The following is a 22,468-nucleotide window of genomic DNA, read 5'->3' on the forward strand; positions in this document are numbered from 1 at the left end:
GCTCTTTGAACATATATGGGGCTTGACTCTATTTACCACTTTTCTTACCATTGTAGGGCTGACTGCTCAGTGAATCCCCTGTGATTGCAGCTGTGGGATCGGATACACTACAGGATCAATAATCCATCTTGGGTTTACAGTCCAGCTTCCTTTCTTAGCAATTAAATTCCAGGATTAAAGTATCTCCAGCAATGTGTTTAAATAATCACATTAAGAATTTTATTTATTAGGCTATTCCTCTATTTCAATATGTCTTTTGAGCATATTTAACTTCAGTGCTAAAGCTGATACATGTGAAGTTGTATTCCAAGTGCAGCCCTTATGAAGTTCCCCACAACAGGAACATGCTTTAGAAAGAGGCACCCTTTAAATAGAAAGGTGACTTCATCTGAAGGTGACAAACCAAACCAACTGCACACACTCTGCACTTCTCAATTCCTCCTTCTTTTTGTGCAGCTTGCTCGTAGCAGCTTGCACATGCTGTAAGGGATGTGATCTGCCTTGATTTTGCCTGATAATCTTATTATTTTAGTTTACTTTAGTTTGGTTTAGTTTATTTCTAACATAAATTTCTCTGAACAGTAAGCAAGATTTACTTGATAGTCTTTTAGAAAAATAAGAATAGTGTAGTTGTAAAGCTGTGAAACTCTCTTAAGACTGATTGTGATACTCAGGCATTCACAGTCAGTGGAATCATGATAGAACAGTTTGAATATTCAAACTGATGTGAGGGAGAACAGTGTGCTTTTATAATGACAGCAACAAAGAATGAAGCAGAACAGTTAAGTATGAATCTTCCAGTGAAAAAAATATAGTGGCTTCTCTCCTAGAAAACATATTTACGATTTGTGTGGAGGCAAGACAGCAGTTATCAGTGATAGATCATTTGCAGGTTGTCCAGATAGCTGATGTATTCTTTGGTCACTCTTTTCACAGACAGTGTCATTGCAACGGATGGTAACAGCTGCTTTCAAAACAGTGGTGGCTGCAATAGCCATATTTACCACTGTCATAAAGTGAAAGTGCATGTTTTATCATGGCAGAAACTTCTGAAATCTGAATTAATAATAGAATTCAATGCCAGGGAAGTCTTGCAGATTCTCACATCCCCCTCTGTTTTTAAGCCTGAAATTCATAGGATTTACCTCTTCAAATAGTAAGAGAACTTGTTGCATTGAATTATGGTAAAGTTTTTAGTTCAAATGATGTAACATTTCTTTGGTTAGCACGAAGAACAACTTACAGCTTGAAATTTTGTGGCACAGAAATAACTTAGCCTAAGATTTTCAGTTCGTACTTTCTACTCAAGAAACATTTTATAGTTAATTTTTAATGGATTCCTTTGGAATCCTTGGACATCAGTATAGTGCTTTGCGGCTTAGCGGTAGGTGTTACATGTGTTCAAAATGTTTAAAAAAACCCTTCTGAGCTCTCTGTAACATGACTCAATGGGTGCAGAGTACTTCAACACCTTCTGTCTGCATCAGTCCAGTGCAAAAGTGGTAGAACAACCTTTATACAGATATATTTGGGCCTCACAACTCTATGCTTTCTAAAAATAAAAAAAATGCTACTTACTTAAATAAGACAACTGTTATTTCAAAAAGCGTCCTAAGTATTTTATAGGTAGGTGTTGAAAACCTGAAATTTAGCTGGGCTGTAATTTGTAGTCTTGCATGAGGTTTTCAGAGATTGGTGAACATAAAGTTAGACTTGCCCAATTTTACAGGAACTTAAAAGCACACCTCACGCAAGACCTTGCTTATGTTTGTACAGGAAAAAGCACAGTCTGTCAAAGTTCTACTGGTGTTTTCTATTAATTCCTGTAGAAACCTGAGTTCCATAAAGTTGGTGTTTTGATAGGCACATGCTGACATTGAATCATTAATCTCTATTACACGTCTTATGCTTTGTCTAACCGCCAATATTTTAACATGTACTTGGCTGATTTTGTATAGTAAGTAGAAAAAGCAGAGTGGACACATATTTTGGTTTAAAGAGGCATTAGCATATGCTAAATGAAAATATTTTACGTTAAAAAAAACACAACAACATTCCTCAGTTGATAGCTTGGAGCAGTTTAACTCATCGATATAGAATCGGTTCACATATAACCTAGGTAAATATTTTAGTAATCAGAGGCCTTGGTTTCTCATCTGTGAGCTGACTAGCACCTATCTACCTTATACAAAACTGTGAAGTTTTATCAGTTAATATTTCCAAGGCACTGAGATACAATGGTGACTGTTTTGGCATATAAAATAATTTTCATATGAAATAAGAGGATTTAAAATGCTGTGCATCATACAGTACAAAACATGCATAGCTGTTGGTTGAAATATGTCATCCTTGTCACTGTTAGCATAAGAGTTGATAACTTTTATGCATTTTTCCCCAAATTTATAACAGTAGAATTACCTCCATCTTCTCTTGGCACACAAAAGTTCCACAAATCTTCTTTATTTCAAGGACAACTAGCCCAATTCAGATTTTAATTACTGGAATATAACAGAGAGTTTTCTCCCAACTTTAAAGGACCAACAAAGAATATCGCCCTGCTTTTCAGAGTATTTTAAAATGTTATTTTGCTCTCGTCTTGTTTCACAATAAAATGCATGGGTTTAAATCTTGAATAGCTTTCCAAAAATAAATGGAGAGCTCTGACACAAAGTGGATAAATCACGTTTTTACTGGGTTTTGGAGTTGTACTTGATCAGACTCTTTTAGACATTTGTAATAAAGCCTAAATATACATTATATTTACAATATGTAAGAAAATAATTATAGGTTAAATGAGCTATTTAAGATGTCAGATCAAAATATTTAATGTTTGAGTTAACTAGTTTTTCATTTGTTCCTTTACTTCACAGCTTCCAAAGAATGAAAATTTTGATAATGATTGATTTTGTCCTTGCAGCGAGCTTGATGGATGCCACTGGCAGTTCTGTAAGTTCTAGCAATTAAATTTGCCTATAGAGTTTCTTCTAAATATTTCATACCTTGTCCTCCATTGTGCTTACAATGTATCTCAGCTACATGGAATGGCAGAACCTTTGATGGAAAAGATTAGAATTCAGAACGAAACGGAAAGACTGGGGAAATAACCTCACATGAGTGGGGACAAGTTTCCAATAAGGAAGGAGGAAAAATGCATAAATACACAATGGGAAATAACTGACTGGGCAATAGCACTGAAGAAAGTAATCTAATCAGCTTGTTACTGGATCTGACATGGAGTATTAATAGGAGTCAATAGAATATCTTTCCTAAAAAAGGTATCATATGATGCATTAACAGGCACATTGCACAGAAGGCACGTAAGTCAGCTATACTGTCATTCAGGGTTAATGCTAACTCAGAATAACACTTTTGGTTTTGAGCAGCATACTTACAGAAAGGCAAAACCCAGGAACTTCTGAAGCAGTCCCAGCAGCAGTAGTATTTCTGGTCATTGACATGCAGGATGAAGAATGTTTCTGTCCTTTTCTACCTTGTCTGCTACTTCTGAAGCAGTCCCAGCAGCAGTAGTATTTCTGGTCATTGACATGCAGGATGAAGAATCTTTCTGTCCTTTTCTACCTTGTCTGCTTGCCATACAGTTTTTTTCCAAATAATATCCACAGCTTCATATTCTTACTTTTCTCATGTTATTATACTATGTTATAATTCACACTAAAAAACAATGATCAAAGCTCCTTCACTTCTCGCTCCCCAAACCTTCTGCTATGTATTCTGCCTCTCCAACAAAACCCCTAAGACAATCATATGTACTCCCCTGCTTAAAATACCTATAACCTCACCAGTCCTGCAGTGCCTGTCTTGACTGTCCTTCCTAGTTTGATATTCAGTTCCTAATTCACGGGGACCCGCGAGATTGAATTGTTGATTCATAATTGCCTAGGTGGAAGTAGTTGCTGAATTTACAACTAGGTGAGCATCATTGTTTGTGGCTTACATTATCTTATAGAAGCCTTTTGTTCAGATAAGTAGCTCTATAGGGATAGAATAGGAAGCACCTGCTTCTGTAATTACTTCTGCTCAGTGGAGAAAAATATTACTAATTTTTATAGAAGCCTACTGGAAAAAAAAAAAAGATATTACCATGGAATGCATTTCCTTTCTTTTGATTTTTTTTCATTTGGAATGTTACGGGCTTTAGCTGACACTGTGACTAAAAACTGGGGGCATTCTGAATTTTCTCTCTAAGTTTTCACATTTAAATCTCATTAAAACACTAACTGCAATAGAGATTTTTTGGAGTGCATTCAGATTCTAAAACTACAGGAACTAACACCTCAAGTGAAAAAAAAAGTATTTTTATAGTTTTCATAAAGTATTCTGAGTCATCAATTTTAATGGAAGGTCAGTAGCTGCTAAATAATTCACACAATAATGAAATAAAGATTGCGAATGCACGTTAATTGCAGCAGCTGGTTAAATATGGGACCACATGTCCAAGAGAGGAGCTGTCAGCAGTTGTTAGATAATTGCTTCTCAATGTGTAGTACAAACAGTTGTTTCACTGAAACAGACGGCACAGGTTATGTTCAGTCTGGTTTCAGTCACTGGGCACTACTGTCCACTGGAGACAGTAACAATCAAATTCACTTTTTTTGAGTATTTCAACATAGTAAGAGCTTAATAGTTCCATATCTAACAAAACGAATAGCAAGATGTTATAGCTGCTGAGTTGTATCCCTAAGTTACATTTTGCTTCTATATTACTCTATCTGTGCACTAGTTTAACTCCAATGATTTTAAGAGTTATCCTCTGAAAAATGTAGTAGTATGTTAAAAGAAGAGTTTGGTAACCTGCAGATCTAAAAGCCGCATTGATCCACTCAAAAGTTACACAGCAAACTTGTGATTGTCCCATGGGAAAAATAAGTGTGAAATTCCAAATGTAAGAGTTGTGATTTTGCTGCCCAGCAGTAAAGTGTAATGGGATTTGTCTGGAGTTGACACAAAGAGACATCAGTGAGGAGGCTGGAGTTAGGAAGAGAAAGCAAAGCGCCAGATACCAGTACTTTTTGTATGTAGGCTATGTTCAAAACTTTTTCTGCTCAGTCATTTATTTCTCATGGTGTAGTTATTCAGTATGGCTGGTGATCACTTGATTGTCGCTTACTGTTTACCAGAAATGTGAGCTTAAATCCTTTTTGTCAGGGAACTGCTATGTGTAATGTGGATATATTACTGTTCACCCCATAATGAGTGCGTTGTCTGTAAAGCAGGTGAAAATCGGCTCAGAACTGAAGGTAGCTCTTTGTGGTGCAGAGTTTGCCACATGTTAAAGAGACCAACAACTCACCTGAAATCTGGCCTATGAAATCACAAGGGCCTGGCAACAGGGGCCACCATTTCTAGGATCACCCAGATTTTTCCTATTGTATTTTACCATGTTCTCAAAGGTTGTGACTACTGAGTTAAGGCTGATACAGGCTAACCTTCTCAATAAGCAAATGCTGCAGTAAAACTGGCAAGTGTGGCATTTGCCACTCTTAATATGATTAGGATTAATATTTGGTCTGACTATTAATCTGGGGGTTTTTTTGACAGATTTATTCTATAGTTTGCATTGCTCATGAGGGTGAGCTTGGAATTTTTTATTTTTCTTTTAATTATTTAGTCACGCTCTCTCAACCCACCTGTGCAGCTCTTGGTTTCTCCATAATTTTCTGAATGCGCTCAGGACTAGTCTGAGAATTTGCAGAGACCTGTCAAGGAAGCCTCTTCTGAATTTCCCAATTCAACTGATCTTTCCTGAAGGATTTATATGAAGCTGCAGATACAAGTTGAGACATCCACCCTGGACAGACTGCATAAGAGCACATCCTTTCTTTGTAATATGCAGCATGTCACACATTAACCAGTGCTTATGATCAAATAGCATCCCTCTAAGACACTGTAGCAAGTTTGTCTCTATATGTTAATAAATTTTACGTATTTTCTTCTCATTTCCTGCTAGAAGAAAAAGAGTGTATGCTAGGGTTCTTGTACAGCTAGGAACAACTAAAAAAGATTTTCAAGGGAGTATTCTTAAGTTAGGACTCTAGGGATATTAGGTCATTGGCTACTTTGTTTATTCTTCTAAAAATATTAGTGTTTGCTAAACATGGCTCGTACTTTACAGCTCCTCCTTGTGGTCAAGCACCTCAATAGCTTCTCAGAACCCAGCAGCAAGCAGACGGTGTGAGTTTGCAGACCCACCTGCTGTCAAAGCAGCCTGGCATGGGCAGCCCAAACCGAGAGAGGCAGCTGAACCTTTTCCTCTCAGACAGGTCGCTGACAAACTGACTATTCCTGCCACATGTGTTTTGCCCATTCTTTTATTCCACCATGTATATTAGATTGCAGTTAAGTATTAATTAAAGCAAGCATCTGATACACTGCAGGGTTGTTCTGCAAAGTCTGATCATCAAACTTTTCATTGTGACTGAAGATTGCAGGCAAATGGAACATGGTGGCTAGGAATCATTTTACTGAACTCATGGACATATATTCTTTTATCTTCAAATATTCTCTTGAAATGTCTCTAGTTCATTTGTCTATTTCTTTAAAGTGCATTGCATCTGCCCTAGTGAAAAAAACAAAGGGGCCTGCAACACTTATTTCTATCAGAAATAAAAGTCGTAGTCATTACACAGTCTATATGGATGTTCCTTGACAGTAGTAGAAGTTTCTCTGCTTTTTTAATTGTGAAAAAATGTGCATGTAGCAGAGTCTCAAAATGCAGATTCTGTTAGTTTAATTCACAAAGGTTATTCTTGGTGTTTTGATGAATGTTACTGCAAGGAAGTCAGTCTAACCAGAACCATGTTTGTGCTGTATGGAAAGCTACAGAATGGAATCAGCTTCTCAGATAGAAGGAAAAAACAAAAACAAAACCGTGCAGCAAGAAAGTGACAGGAAGCATTTTGGTGAGAGTGTTCATGGAAAATAGGTGAAGCCTGAACCTGATACACATGAAAGTATGTGGATGCTACTGGAGGCACACATCAGTATGCTACTTCAGATCTCTCAATAGTTCAATGTGATATCAGCCCTTCCATACGGATGGCAAGTATTACAGGTCTACATCCTTAGCTCATGTAAATAATGCTGCTCTATCAATAAGGTTGCACCAATTTAGAACTACTGCTTATTTGATCTTGCATATCAGATTTCCAAAAGGTTGCCCTCTTATTTTGCTTTTACAGTGCTAGTTGTGCTCCTGTACAAGCACCATAGCTACTAAACTTTGTTTGCTCATATAAAATTGCAGATACAATGTTACTGATGCAAAACCTCATGTCACATTTGTAAAATGTGTCATGAAAATCCAAAGGCTTTTTCCCCATGTTGAAATCAAATTTGTTTAATATCTATTTGAAACTCTACAGGCTGTTTTAAATTAAGTACCCTAAATTAGGTTCTGTTCACTTTGGCTATTTTACTGTAGCCATTAATCTAAAACCATTTTATTTCTTGCTTTGCATACACTGAGCATGTCAGAATTTTGAAGTTATTCCAGCTTTCTTGACTTGTATCCATATTTGCACCAGGTGAAATGAGTGCTAGATATCACCATATCAGAATCGCTGCATTTCTCACCCACCCACTCTGCAGGGCAAAATTAAGTGTACAAATCACAGCATAATATTGATTTCAAGTTTATAACTTCTATTTTTCATGCATATTTGCAGCTTCTTAGGGACTGTTTATTTTAGCATGCCAAAAATGAGCTTGAAACTTTACAATATTTATGTTGGCATTGTTAAGATTCTTATCATAAGAAGTGCATAATCTAAAAGCATTTGAAAAATGCACAATTAAGTTGAGAATGTAGCAATGTGGACTGTATTTCCTTAAAACTCTGAAATTTTAGAACCTTCACAATGTTAGTAGCAGCCCTCACTGGGTAGTAAATCTCTGTACAGGGCAGGTGGTAGATAATAAGCAATCTTTATGATAGGGGCTGTGCCATAGTGTTTTTCCCTTAAGTTCCCTCTGCATGTTTGCAGTGAGAGCTGGTAGTTAGAGCCACTAATCATAGAATCACAGAATGTTAGGGATTGGAAGGGACCTCAAAAGATCATCTAGTCCAAGACCCCTGCCAGAGCAGGAACACCTAGATGAGGCTACACAGGAAGGTGTCCAGGCAGGTTTTGAATGTCTCCAGAGTAGGAGACTCCACAACCCCCCCGGGCAGCCTGTTCCAGTGCTTTGTCACCCTCACTGTGAAGAAGTTTCTTCTCAAATTTAAGTAGAACCTCTGGTGTTCCAGTTTGAACCTATTACCCCCTGTCATACCACTGGTTATCACTGAGAAGAGCCCGGCTCCATTCTCATGACACTAGGAGAGTTTATAGATCATGGAAGGAGGGGCTGGCCACTTGGGAAGAATATAAGGCTGTTGTCAGAGGATGTAGGGAGGCAACTAGGAAAGCTAAGGCCTCCTTAGAATTAAACCTGGCAAGGGGGATCAAGGACAACAGAAAGAGCTTTTTCAAATACATGGCAGATAAACCTAACACCAGAGGCAATATAGGCCCACTGATGAATGAGGTGGGTGCCCTGGTGACAGAAGATACAGAGAAGGCAGAGTTACTGAATGCCTTCTTTGTTTCTGTCTGCTCTGCCAGAGGCTGTCCTGAGGAGCCTCACACCCCTGAGGCCCCAGAGGAAGTCAGGACAACGGAGGAGTTTGCCTTGGTTGATGAGGACTGGGTTACGGAGCAATTAGGCAATCTGGACATCCATAAATCCATGGGCCCAGAGGGGAGGCACCCTCGGGTGCTGAGGGAGCTGGCTGAGGACATTGCTGGACCACTCTCCATCATCTTTGCCAAGTCTTGGGAAATGGGAGAGGTGCTGAGGACTGGAGGAAAGCAAATGTCACTCCAGTCTTCAGAAAGGGCAAGAAGGAGGACCCAGGTAACTATAGATCAGTCAGCCTCACCTCCATCCCTGGGAAAGTGATGGAACGACTTATCCTTGGTGCCATCTCAAGGCATATCAGGGATAAGAGGGTCATTAGGGGCAGTCAACATGGCTTCACCAAGGGGAAGTCGTGCTTGACCAACCTCATAGCCTTTTATGAAGACACTAAAGAGAAGGTCTGTTTGCAAAGCAAGTATATATTTGGACACTCTGTAATATACAAAATAATTCTAAATAGAGGTAGCAACTGAGGTGGAAGGCAGCACACTGTAGCAAATTGTGACCAAAATTCAAGATAAAATTTATTTATGGTTTGGTTGATTGGGGGTTTTTTTGTGTCACATGTTAAACATGACAAAAAATTGTCAATTTTATAATATGTTTTGCTCTCTAGGATCTACAGAACTGTTTTCAAGAGCAGATACGACTTCAGGGCCAGGTGAGGCTTCTGGAACATCGTGTGCAACAGCAGCAGTTAAAAATTATACAGCTTTTAGAGAAGAAAGAGGTTCAGTACAGTGACAGAGGAGATGAAAACAGCGTCATTGACTTGGGAGGAAAAAGACAGTATTCAGGTTAGAAATGAAGCTGTTCTTTTCATTTCTATTCGTTGTAATGATACCCAGAAGCTTTAGCACAATTGGGCCCATTGACTTATTGTTTTAAAAGCTCATAGAAAATTATTTGTTTACAAGACAGTGTTCAGCTTTTACGTAGGCCTCCTGCCACTGAGAGAAATTGTTAATGTCACATGGGATAAACCAAATCAGGTTTTAAGTGGTTTATTGATTTATAAGTAAATTTATAAATATATAAATATAAATTTATAAATGTAAAAACAATCAGTGGACAATAAATTCAGAATAAATACCAGGAATAAAACAGATAAAAGCCAATAATAGACATTTTAAAATGGTTAATAAACAGTTACAGATTTCTAAACACCCTTCTTTGACCAATCTCAAAAATTTTAACCCACAGGGTGAGTTCACATTCACCCATTCACTGGGTTGTGTGGGTTACAAGCAAACACCAACTCTGTTCCAATCTGTGAATTCCCTGAGACGTCCATATTTACACACATAAGCCTGCCAGAATGACATCTGCATCTCAGTAATAATGTAGTTCAGAACATTACAGCTTCTAAAATACTGGTTTTAAATTGTTTTTGTAATCTCACCAGCACCCTGGTGGTAATCTGGTCCCTCTACAATGGAAGAAGACTAAGGGTGTTAGCCTATAGTAGATGGAGTGAGGCCCAAACTTCTGAAGTAATAAAACATCATCCAAACCAATGGTTGGATTCAAAATACAATTTGGGGGTCTGATTCCTGGATAGTCTTCATTTCTAGTTGTCCAGTGCTGGAGAGTCTAAACTTCTGTCATTTTTAATAGCTTTGTTTGGATATACTTGTAGTGATTATGCTACTCAAAGAAATCACAACATATAACAAGGCATCAATGTCATAAAGCACCATTAAAATGAAATCAAAAGCAGTTGTAAGTCTGATTTTAAATTTATTTAATTTATTTTATTTATATGTTCAGCATCCTGGAATACTCTCTTTTTATTATTATGGCTGACTCATTTGTTACAGGAAAAGATTATTAAAACCACATTTAACTGAAACATATTTGTCCTTTCTTAGCATAAGCCTGGGTTTATTTTCTTATAAAATGATTCTAAATAACAAATAAAAATATTTAAATAACAAATCTAAGTTGTTCTGGTTTTTGATGATTTTTTCACTTTTTTTTTTTTTCACTTTCCTTATATCTTGGACAATACTTTTCCTTCTTGATACTGCATTATTTCATTCTAACTACTGCAGCAGTTTAATTCCAACAGAGCTAGATAGTTTGGGGCTAGATAGTGAGGGAGACATTCCACACTATATACACCTGCTAAAAACTAAAATATGCTTTAGTGTTTTGCTAACCTACTAAGAAAATAATGGACAAGAAAAGCTATTTTCTATAAGCCAATCAAACATTCTCTAGAAGGACAACTTAGCTGTTATAGATCACATTTTCTATTAGGGTTTATTCAAATCCTGGCATAGCTATTTGTTTTCAGTATGAAGTGTTTATTTTCTGTGTCTAATCTTCACTGACACTTTCACTGAAAAGAAATATAATAGTTCAGAAAGTTCCAAACTGTCCTGGAAGTTCAGCCAACATGTTCATAAAAGTTTCAGGGAAAATCTTACAGTTAATCAGCCCTACCTTTGCCAGGAAAAACAGAAATGTTGAAAATGATACTTCTTTCCTGTATGACTGCTTGATGGTAGATTACATATAAACAAAGAGCTCCTTTCATTTCTTAACCCCTAGAGGAAAAAGATAAGATTATACAATTACATTGCTGTTGTATTTTCATGAGCTCTGAATTTTGTCATTGCTGTGAATGCTGATTAGTCATAAAAACCAATGGAGACTAGACTGTAAATAGTACCAAGCTGAAGTGGAATCACTTTACACATACAACACACTTTTGGGGGGTAGTCCTATATATTTTTGCACCTGTTTGGTACAAGGGACAACAGTATCAGGTCCAGAAATTGTTTCCCTTTTCTAACACTGGTGGTTCCATGCTCTTGTGTTTGTCAGTTCTCTTGCAGACTTTCTGGACATAAAAGTACATATTTGTTTTTAAGGGTTACTGTGTGGTTTATACATAGAGAAGTTACATGGTTGTAACAGGATTCTAATGTGGTTTATACCATTGTAAATTAAAAGTGACAACACCAGAGGAATTATTTTACTAGCCAAATTAAAACAAAAATGATAGTATTTTATGGTGGAAAAAATCTTATTTTAAAGAAATGACAACATAATTACAGCTCAATAAAGTTTTAAAACAACACAAATACAAGTATGTGTGCAAAAGTCTCAAAAAGTATTTGCAGAGGCATTGCTTTTGTATTAGCCTGATTCATATGTGACTCATATGATGTGACTTGATTTCTGTTATTGACTTGATTTCTGATTTTGCCAGTAAGTATAGGACTAAAAATACTGTCCAATGAATGTTTTGTGAGCAGATTGTGCAGAAATCTACAATGATGGCCATAAGCAAAGTGGATTTTATAAGCTGAAACCCATCCAGAGTCCTACTGAATTCCTTGCCTTCTGTGACATGTCCGAAGGGGGTGGTTGGACTGTTTTTCAGAGACGTTCTGATGGCAGCCAGAATTTTGATAGGTAAGTAGTAGAATTAGTCATTAAAATTGGAAACAAAGTGGAGAAACAATAAACCAGATGGACCTAAGTTAAATACTAACTTGAGAATCATATGAGTAAGTTGTTACCTCAGATAAAAGGGAGGAATGGTTGTTGTTTGGGACAAACTCCAGATGAGAGACCACTGCTGGCTCTCCCTTCTGGGAGATGTATCTTCTGGTCTTTTTCTGACAGCTTGTGCATTCTATGTGAGGACACTTCAGTGTCAAATGCATTAACAATGGCCGGAGCAAGAACTCTTAGTGACAAGTAATGGACTACCTTGTCTTTTGCAAATAGTAAAAACCTGGAAAAGTAAAAATGAAAGCAATCTGCTTGAACCAAAATACCATCTGCAAACAAGTATGAGAGAAACCCCACACACAGTAATTTGTAGCTTATGGTAAAATTCCTCTAGGAAAGATAAGATGGGTGAGAACTTGATTTGTGAACACCTAACCTCCTTGCCTTTGCCAAGACTCAAGCATTTTGGAGAAATGTCCAGAAGTGATATTTTTGGTCTTGTGAGACTCGAATATAAAAAAACCCACAGATATTTACAGATATTAGAAGCAACAAGAGGTTTTTAGAGCCTCCACCTTGTCTAATTTGCTTTTCACATCTGCATCCTTCTGTGGATTTGTATATTACCTGTATTTATAATTACTGTAACTAGCTTTACAATACCCTTATGAAACAGAAGGAATCTCCAGAGAGGATGAAAAACCGCAATCCAGCCAACAAAACTTTGTTATTCTTATTTTATAAAATACGGTCTGAGAAGCTACAAAAGCAATCTGCAGCAGTTTACAATTGTTACCAGCACACACAACCCATTCTTCATCCTTGCCAGACACTAGCAGCTACTTGAGTCTCAGAAGCTGCTTTCTCTCATGACTGCCTGTCCACAGCCAAATACTTTCACCTATTTGATGAAGTATGGTTTCTTCTTATCAAGGAAATAGGTTATATTTTTGTCCCAATTAGAACATGGCATGAAAACAGAACCCCTGAGAAAATGTTTCAAAGCCACTGTGGACAGGGAAAAGATTCAGTGCTTTCAGTATACACATTAATTCTTGAAACTACGCACAAGTGTGAGTTAGCTAATACCTCAATTTGCAAAATTGTATATCCGGCTGCGGGAGTTTCACAGCTTAATCAAATCACTGAAAATAAAGAAACAATGCTTGTGATACAGGTACACAATCACCTGGATTTAACCAGGAAAAATGTTTTCACTTCAGTTAAATTGTGCTGTACCACAGATTGGACTGAGCTAATGTGTTTTCTTCTGGTTGTAAAATCTGTTAATCTTAAACAACTTTTAACATACTTTTTAGCTCTTCTTTTTGGACTGGGGTTCATTGAGCAGTGCAGTGTGGGATTCAGCCTTTCACATGTGAAAAACAGAAATAATTCTATGAAAGATCATAAGATAATAAAGTCTAAAATATTTGTTTATTAATGTTCCAAGATATAATGCACCCACAAAGAGTTCAGCAGTGGACTAGCAAGATGATCAAGGGCTGGAGCCCTTGCCCTGTGAGGGCAGGCTGAGGCTTGTTCAGCTTGGAGAAGAGGTGCCCTCAGCAGAACCTGACAGTAGCCTGCCTGCACCTACAAGGAGGTCACTGAGAAAACAGAGCAGTTTGAGAGCTCATTGAGTAAACAGGCTCTTCACAGTGGTGTCTGGTGGGAGGATGAGAGACAAAGTACAGAAGTTGAAACAAGAGAGGTTCAGACTGGATATAAGGAAAAACTTTTTCCCTATGAGAACATCAGCAGGTTTCCCAAAGGGTGTGCAGTCTCCATCCCTTGGAGGTTTCCCAGACCTGACTGCACAAACACTAAGCAAACTGGTCTGATCTCATGGCTGACTCTGCCTTGTGTGGGATGTTGGACTAGATTAACTGCTGAAGTTCCTTCCAGCTGGAATTATTCTGTGATCTATGACTGTATGATAAAATAACCATCCAAACAAACTTGCTTTTTTGATAAATTAGTAATTTATACTCTTTTCAGAGTCTGGACTGACTATGAAGAAGGCTTTGGAAATTTTGTTTTGCCAAATGGTGAATATTGGCTTGGAAATAAAAATCTTCATTATTTGACTAGTCAAGGTAAGATTTGTATTGTAACAATAGTCTGCTATTGTTTCTGTTTCTTTGCTCTTTCTGGGCCAATTTTTCCTACTCTTTTTGTTAGCATAAAATTTTGCGTTCTGTTGTTAGTCTGCATGAACTTCACCAAGTTTCAGAACAAAACACATCTGAATATATGTTTTCTAACAAAGGGTTCAAAACTGTTGTGGGGCCAATGGCATGCGGGGGCCCCTGCCAAACAGGGAACGGTAGATAGAGGAGTATACATCAAAATCGTTGTCTCTACCCATTTCACAGTCAGCAGTATTTACAGTCCAAAGTTAGGCAGATGCTGCACCAATTCATTTATTATAGGGCTTTACATGGCTGCATAGGCCATTACATGAAGGTAAATCTAGGCCTGTCCTGTTGATTAGGCTAGTCTTAGAAAGCTATTTCCATCTCTCTAATAGTCACTCAGTCCAAGATAACTTCTGTTTTGCTGTAGAATGCTGCATGTACGAAACTAACCCGGTTGACTTAGCCAGCTAATTCATCTGGAAGTCACTGCCACCTGGATGTGGTCTTAGTTTGACATTTATTTTCAGAGTGTATGCTTATTGATTGATTCTCATTATCTTTTCATTACTACCTCAAATACCTTACTAAAATATAAAGCCCATAAGGCAAATTTTTTTAGATATTTTTTGTCTACACTTGAAAATTTATACTGGAATATTTCTAAAATTTTCTAAGGTGAATCAGGTGAATAAATAGAAAGAATAGCAAGATATGCTTTAATACACATAAAGAAGATAAAACCCCATAAAATATTCTGTGATGACAGAGATAAGATGCATGAGAAAAACGTAGTATTTTAATCTTCTACTATAATACTCTGTTCTGAAAAGTAGTAAGATAGGCTAGTTTAACCAAAATACTTTATGTTGTTATTTCTTAAGGGAACTATACTTTAAGAATTGATCTAACTGATTTTGAAGGAGAACGGCGTTTTGCACAATATGCAAGATTTGGAGTTGCAGGTGAAGAGGTAATGAAATGTTAAACAATGACTAGAGATTTTAATGACAATCACAGGCTGCCCATGGAAGTTGTTGAGTCACCTTCTCTGGAGACATTCAAAACCTGTCTGGACACATTTCCGTGTAACCTCATCTAGGTGTTCCTGCTCCGGCAGGGGGATTGGACTAGATGATCTTTTGAGGTCCCTTCCTATCCCTAACATTCTGTGATTCTGTAGACAGACAATAAATGTAGAAGACACCAAATGTACTAATTTTCATAAAGATTTGTGTAGAACCTTATTATCATATTTTCTTTCTTACAAATGCTTGGAATTTTCAAATATGTAATAATAGTGGTCTACATTGATACATCAATCTCACACTTTCTGTAAGACTTATGAATAATTTGGTTTAGCAGCCACAGATAAAAGCAGGTTTTATATTTTTGTTGATATTACCAACAATAATGGTACATGGTATTCTCATTTGTTATTATGTACTGCAGACTAACTCCAGTATGGTTTTTATTATATCCTTTATACATAAGGTTATTGACAAATTTTACCCTTGGTAAGCATGACATTTCTGAGCATAAAACTAGGAACAAACAGAACAGAGGAGTTTCCTCTTTTTGATTTCACTCTCTGGCATGCTAAAGGTTAAAGACATACTGGAATTCCTTTTTTTTCCTTTCTTCACATTTTTCATTAGCATTCTTATGAGATGAGCTGTGGTGAATACTCTGGTACAGCTGGTGATTCCCTTACTGGTGGATTTCATCCAGAAGTAAAATGGTGGGCTGATCATCGAGGAATGAAATTCAGTACTAGAGACAGGGATAATGACAACTATGAAGGGAACTGTGCTGAAGAGGAAAAGGCTGGCTGGTGGTTTAACAGGTATTTTGATTTTATATCAGTATTGTCAACGATTCTGCTTCATGTGTATTCATACAATAATAACACCTAATAGAAAAGAGGACTGGCATTTTTTTGTTACATTTGCAGTCTGCCCTTGACTCCTTGCAGAGATCTCAGTGCTGGTAAGACTGAGACCCACCTCAGAAGGCTTTGGTTGTCTTTGTTATCAGACAGTAAGAAGATAATTCTGCCCCTGTAAGGTAACCAGTGTTTACACAAGTAGGTCATGTAGAGTTCACAGATGTATCCCTGTTGTACTTCATTCTTGCATTTCTCCTGTGTTGCACCAGACCAGATGTGGCAGTACTGCAGAATATCTGACAAGTTAAGCTAGCGACAGGTTATTAAGCTTCATTTTTTTCACTTCAGTTCACAGCATCTCACTCTTATTATTCCTTCTATATCAAAATGGGAATGCATCCATTCAGTTTCTGTCAGTGAGCATGGCTGGACTGAGAGGAAGATTTTTTTTAATTAGGGTTCAGTAAAATGATTTTAAAATCCTACTTTCATACAAAATACCAATTAAAAATGAAAGGATAAAACTGGTAGCCTTAGCAGTGTCTGTATCAGTAGCTATGTTCTTTCCCATGTTTAATTAGATATATGTAGCCATGAAGAGAAACTATGTGATGTAGCTGTGTGATAGAGAGGTTTAAAATACAACCCAGGAAAAGCATATTACTCTTACTGTGATCTCAGTTCACTTGGCAAGAGCTGCCAGGCTGGATCAACTCCATTGTTTCTCTCTGTTGTGTCATCCTTTGTTTCTATTTTTTAACTCCTTATTTTCCAAATTCTGTTTCCATAAGTATTCTGTTACCATATTAACTGATATGATGTAACTGTTAACTCAATTAAATATTTATTTTAATACATTTTCACGTGGATAGTGTGTCAGCAGAATGTTTGAGACATATGGAAAAAGTCTCATGATTTTTGTAGTTCTTACAAACGCTAAGATATAAAAGGGAAAGGCAACTGTGTTGATCTTTTCCCATGAAATCAGAACTTTAGTGGATTTAGAGGAATATCTAGGCTTCAAGTAATGTAAATCTCTGATATCATGCTGCGGAGTTCATTAGGAATGGATCACCAATCACTTTTAGTCAACTGACTACATTTTTTGTCTTTTAAAAACTTTTTTTTTTTTTTTTTTAATATTGGATTGGTCTGGATGAAAGAATGACCCCTTTGCAAAAGTAGCTGTACAGCAGAACTTGACAGTTATTAATACCTTGTAGCTGGTGCCACATAACTACTAAAGATAGCTGACTCCTACCAGGCTAGTTCCTATTATGGCTGTGTAGCTCATGGTCTTGAAGTGACAGTCTATCTGGATAACAAAAATGAGTAACTAATAATGTTATTCCACTGCCTAGCTACCAACTTTTTTATGCTAAGCCTAACATAAAACCGAATACTGCAGAATATTAGAAATTTTCAATATCCTTATATCCTCCCCAAAAAGAACAAGTCCTGGCAGAGAAAGGAAAGCACTCAGAACACGTATTTGTCATGCACGGATTGGCAAACATAGAAGGAATTACTGCACTTGGCTGGTTTGTATAGGAGCTCCCAGCTATGAAGGCATTTTTTATAGGCAGCTCTCTGCTATCTGGACTAATGAAGTACAGAAATGCCATGATAATGTGAATACCAAGGGATGTGACACAAGCGAGGTGACATGGAAGTAGCTCAGATCTAGTTTAAAGCCACTGGTCCTGCTCCAGCTCAGCACTTGTTGTCCTGGAGTTCAAAAAAACGGCCTCTCTGCATTCTTTTGTAAACAAAGCTCTAGAACAGATTTTCAGCTTGGATATAAATCCACAGAGCTGGGTTCACTCTGGTACTGTAGCCAGGTCATAAGTTTTCCTGCATCCAGGGCATTGCAAAGGTCAGTAGGTTCACAACTGGTGAAAGAAGAGCTAACGTGTCTAGTTGGACATGAGCTTATTCTCTCCCCAGCACTCCCAGTTGTAGTTACACTGTGCATGGTTGATCACAGTGGATCTGCCAGGCATCAAGCTGCGGCCACAGGTCTCACTGCCTTAGGCTTCCTGGGGACAACATATCTATAACCATGTGAGGCTGTACTGGAGTCAGTTGGTCCAGGCAGAATTCAAACAGTTCTTCTGGGAACCGACTCTTCACATCTGTCCTACAGTTAATACATCATTCAGGTAAAGTATCCACAGATAATTGTGAGTTGTCTGTACTCTTGAAACTACTGTCGTGCAGTTTTTTACTTTAGAAATTACCCTGTCAGAAAGAAAGGAAGAATACAGGCTAACTTTAAGGTGTTTATTGAGTTGTGAATAATGAAAGTTGCTTCAGAATATCATATCTATAGTCACATGCCAGTTGTTTCTTTAATATGTTCAGTTACTTCAGACAGCATGCAGTTGGTTACTGAATCCTGTACATTTTTGCTATAGGTGCCTCCCAGCACTAATTAGAGTTGTTACTGGCTCATGTTCCTGTTGACAAAATAATGATTTGCCTGCTTCCATCAAAGGAATGAAAGGAGTTCAGGTGATCTAGATACCTCTTAGCAATTACGATTCTTCTAGTGAAATCTGTGTTTTAATTCAAAATAGAGAGTGCCTGCTCAGTGCAGAATTTGTATGGCTAGAAGGATTATGTCGGCTCTGATACAAGTTTGTCATTCTCAGAAACGAAGTCACTTTCAATACCTACAGTTTATAAGCTTTCAACCAGCATATTACCAAAATAGAGCTTAAAAAATATAAGCAAATGAGTAAGCATATATATGTGAGAATTTTCCTATGAGGTTTTTATCACAGTTTTTAGTTCAGTTCTCAAAAAGTGTTGTTATTGAAGTGTAAGCAAAGCCAAAGAGACTAAGGTTTGCCAGTAATGATATCCATAAGGTTCATTTGGACTGTGTTCTCTTTGCATATTTTCCTGAAGTCTGCTTTTGAGATCCATCATGGTGTTTGACAGCTAGATATTAACAGCACTTACAACAAAATACTGAATTGGCAGATAAACCAAGCCGATTCATTATGATGACAAATCTTCTGCTCTCCATATAGTCACATAATGATCTAAACTTCTTTCTTGTAGAAACCAAATGAGCATCAAGGTTGTACTGGTACCTATTCAAGCCTTCTGGGTTTTGCTAGGGGTTTTTGTTTGGTTGGGTTTTTTTGTTTCTTTGTTTTAACCACTGTATTTAATAAACTGTAAAAGCATTTCTGCTTCAGCATGTTAAAAAAAAAATATATGTACTTCATATAATCAAATATAATGCCAGCTCTGGTGAACCAGTGAATTGGTATATATATGTTTAATTAGCTGTCAGATTTCATCTATTTGTAAATATAAGTTCCCAGCTGAACAGGGAAACTGATGGTGGCATTCAAGTTCTGTCATATGAAACACCATGTGGGGTAAGTGCAGATCTTAAGAGGGGCTACTCTGGCAGAACAAAAAGCAGAACAGTATTTCTTGCGCAGAGTTTTGCTTGGTGTGTGCCCTGCTGCCAGCCATGACCTGAGCAACTCTGGAGTAATTCTCAACTGGAACAGATTAGCAGGCGAAACTCAGAGAGCTGGTCCTGTCAAAAATGGGGTGGAAAGAACAAAAAGAACTTTTGTTTCAAAGAAGCTAAGAGCACTTGCAGTTGTGCCCTAGTTAAACTGTGATTGTTTGAACGCACTGAAGTCCACAAATGTGAATTTTTGCAGCTGTCAAATTGGGCTGTTATCAACATGGCGAAATGTTTGACTCGCACAGCAACTATTACACAAATGCTCGCAGCTTTTCGGCAGGCGGCCTCATTTCTGTTTTCCTTTACTTTCCCACCAGGTGTCACTCTGCCAACTTGAACGGCTTGTACTACAAAGGCCCCTACACTGCAAAGACAGACAACGGCATTGTGTGGTACACTTGGCATGGGTGGTGGTATTCTCTGAAATCCGTTGTCATGAAGGTCAGACCAGCAGACTTTGAACCTAATATTGTTTAAGTATTTTATTAAGACGTTTTATCTAGTTAATCTTTCAGCAAATCAATCCAGATTAGAACAGATGGGCAGGTTTATTGCTTCTCATCTGTGCATATATAAATTTGGAATAATTCCTCTGCAACCAGTAGTTTTATGAGATGCAAATGAGAAGACAATCTGGCCTATGTATCTGTAGATACAACTACTAGTGCTAATATACGTACAGAACTTTTCTTAAAGGCAGGCACTCATCTAGGAATAAGGACGTCTTCATCAACATGGAGAATTTTTGGCTTCTGCAGTAACTACAAATCCTTTCACCTTTAAAAAAAGCCAGTATTGCAATTGTGTTGTCTCAAAAATGGAAATGAATTGTACTTATTACAACCAAAAACCTATTTAAATACAAGCGTAAGGCTGATTTGTTCTATGGATGGAACATTCTTTGGAATGGTTCAAGGCTTTAGAAGTGAGTTGCCTCTAAATTCCTCTGATTTATTTGTTGCATGTGTCCTGCACATAGTATACAAAAAAAGTAGAAGGGATGAGGCAGGGAACTGAAGGAAGAGAAGGGATGCTACCAGGCTAGAACCTCTGGAATCCAGCATAAAGAAGTGGGTTGTCTCTTGTTGCTGAAGCATTTCTAGGGCTAGTCACATTATTTCAAACTAACGTTTTTAGATGGTCAGTAATTATGCCTTTCTTTCTTTTCTTTTTTTTTTGGGTAACATTTGGTAACAAAAGCTGGACTTTAATGTATTGACATTTGGAGTTTACCAAAAGGCTAAATAACAAAAGCTGCAACTAATTCTCATGTGAGCTATGCTTTGAACATAATGCATGAGTAGAGGGAAGAGTATTTCTTGTGCAACTAAAATCTGGCATTTTAGAGGTTCTTAGTGGTTGACTCTATAAATCTTTTTTTATGTATCTGTTAGACTCCACAATTGTCCAAATTTGAATGTCCAGTTCAGTCCCTTCCAAGTGGTTCTGCCTCTAAGCCCATTATCTTCTCCTTTTCTGATGTTCTTGTCTTGGCTCCCTAGGCCTTCCCCCTTCACAAGATGCAGATCCATGTTTTTCTTGTACAAGAAAAATCGTCAGAGAGACTCTGCCCACTCCTGGATTTTGTGTCTAGCTCTACAATAGACTCCAATAGCCAATAATAACAAAAATTGCTGATTAGTGCTTGCTGCCATGGAGAAGGTAGGAATGCTCTCTAGAAAGCTTTCTCTCGAAATGTAACCCATTTCTGCTGAGCAGATGCAAATGAAGATTTTAAAAAACACACGGATCTGAGCCAAACTTGGGAACTTGTATTTCCCTGCTTTCCTAAAATAATTTTGCTTTTTTGGTTGGACTGCCAGTCTTTCTGCCTGTGTCCAAATACAGTTTTTGAACATGGCCGCCAGTTTCAGTCAAGCTTAACATAACTGAAACTAATTTTTGGCAATCTGTCAGCCCGTTTATAACTAAATTGATATGAATATGGATCAGCTTAATGATAAATCCCTGTGTGGCCATTTTTCCTTCAATTTTCACCGTCTAAAACAAAAAGGTTGGCAAGAATCCTTGAAAGAATTGCATGGAATAAGGGAGGGAGTATGTGAAGAACAATTGGGTGGGGGGGGAAGAGAGGTTCCTATGAAACAATCTCAGTCAATAAGATAAAGCAGATTGTGACCAAACAAAAAAAAAAGATAATTAAGTATAGAAAAAATGAGGTTCTGGCAGCTAAAAAGAATGTTATCATGTAAAACGGTGCTGATAAATATCTGCAGTATAGAGGTTTTGAGGTCTGTGCTTTTTGTGGTAATAGCAGGTATTCTAGATAATGCAGTCTTTTTCTAGATGTATCAGTAGATGCTGTGCTAGAGATTACTGGCCTGTAGCACATCCCCATGTCCCTGCATCAGAGGACCAGTGGGTAGCCCTACAACTGCTTATTTGGTACCTTGGTTAATCGGTGAAACCAAATTAAATTCTGTATCTGACAGGGAGGCATACCATCATATATATGTGTGTGTATGTATATATGCATAGACTTATATACATATATATTCAGCATTCAACATTAAAACATAACATCTGATACGTATTTTTATCCAATTTTATTACAGAATTTAAAATGGGTTCCTGTGTTACTCTATGAGCAGGTTGGTAGGTATAGGTCATTAATAATATGATGGGAGTTTTAGAGTAGTTAAAAAAGATGGAAGTACAGTATTTTTCATCATGATTTTCAAATTATTTTGCTACTCTAAGAGGAGAAGAATTTAATTCATTGCAAAAACATGGATGACGTTAGTAGAAATTGTAAAA

General features: G+C 37.4%; 1 protein-coding gene across 3 annotated transcripts in view; it reads left to right on the plus strand.

Moving 5' to 3' along the window:
• Positions 1–20,385, plus strand: part of FGL1 (fibrinogen like 1) — a 28,593-nt gene extending 8,208 nt beyond the window's left edge. For 2 of the 3 annotated variants that reach the window (XM_080344384.1, XM_080344386.1), the window contains exons 3-8: positions 9,317–9,497; positions 11,967–12,126; positions 14,170–14,267; positions 15,191–15,279; positions 15,965–16,152; positions 20,008–20,385. In XM_080344384.1, the coding sequence (XP_080200510.1) occupies positions 9,317–9,497; positions 11,967–12,126; positions 14,170–14,267; positions 15,191–15,279; positions 15,965–16,152; positions 20,008–20,167 (876 nt within the window). In that variant the 3' untranslated portion in view covers positions 20,168–20,385. Of the gene's footprint in view, positions 1–2,870; positions 2,947–9,316; positions 9,498–11,966; positions 12,127–14,169; positions 14,268–15,190; positions 15,280–15,964; positions 16,153–20,007 lie in introns of all 3 variants that reach the window. The other variant, XM_080344385.1, reaches the window with a different exon arrangement.
• Positions 20,386–22,468: the final 2,083 nt, after the last annotated feature.

This window comes from Nesoenas mayeri, assembly GCF_963082525.1.
Source record: "Nesoenas mayeri genome assembly, chromosome: 4".
NCBI lineage: Eukaryota > Metazoa > Chordata > Aves > Columbiformes > Columbidae > Nesoenas > Nesoenas mayeri.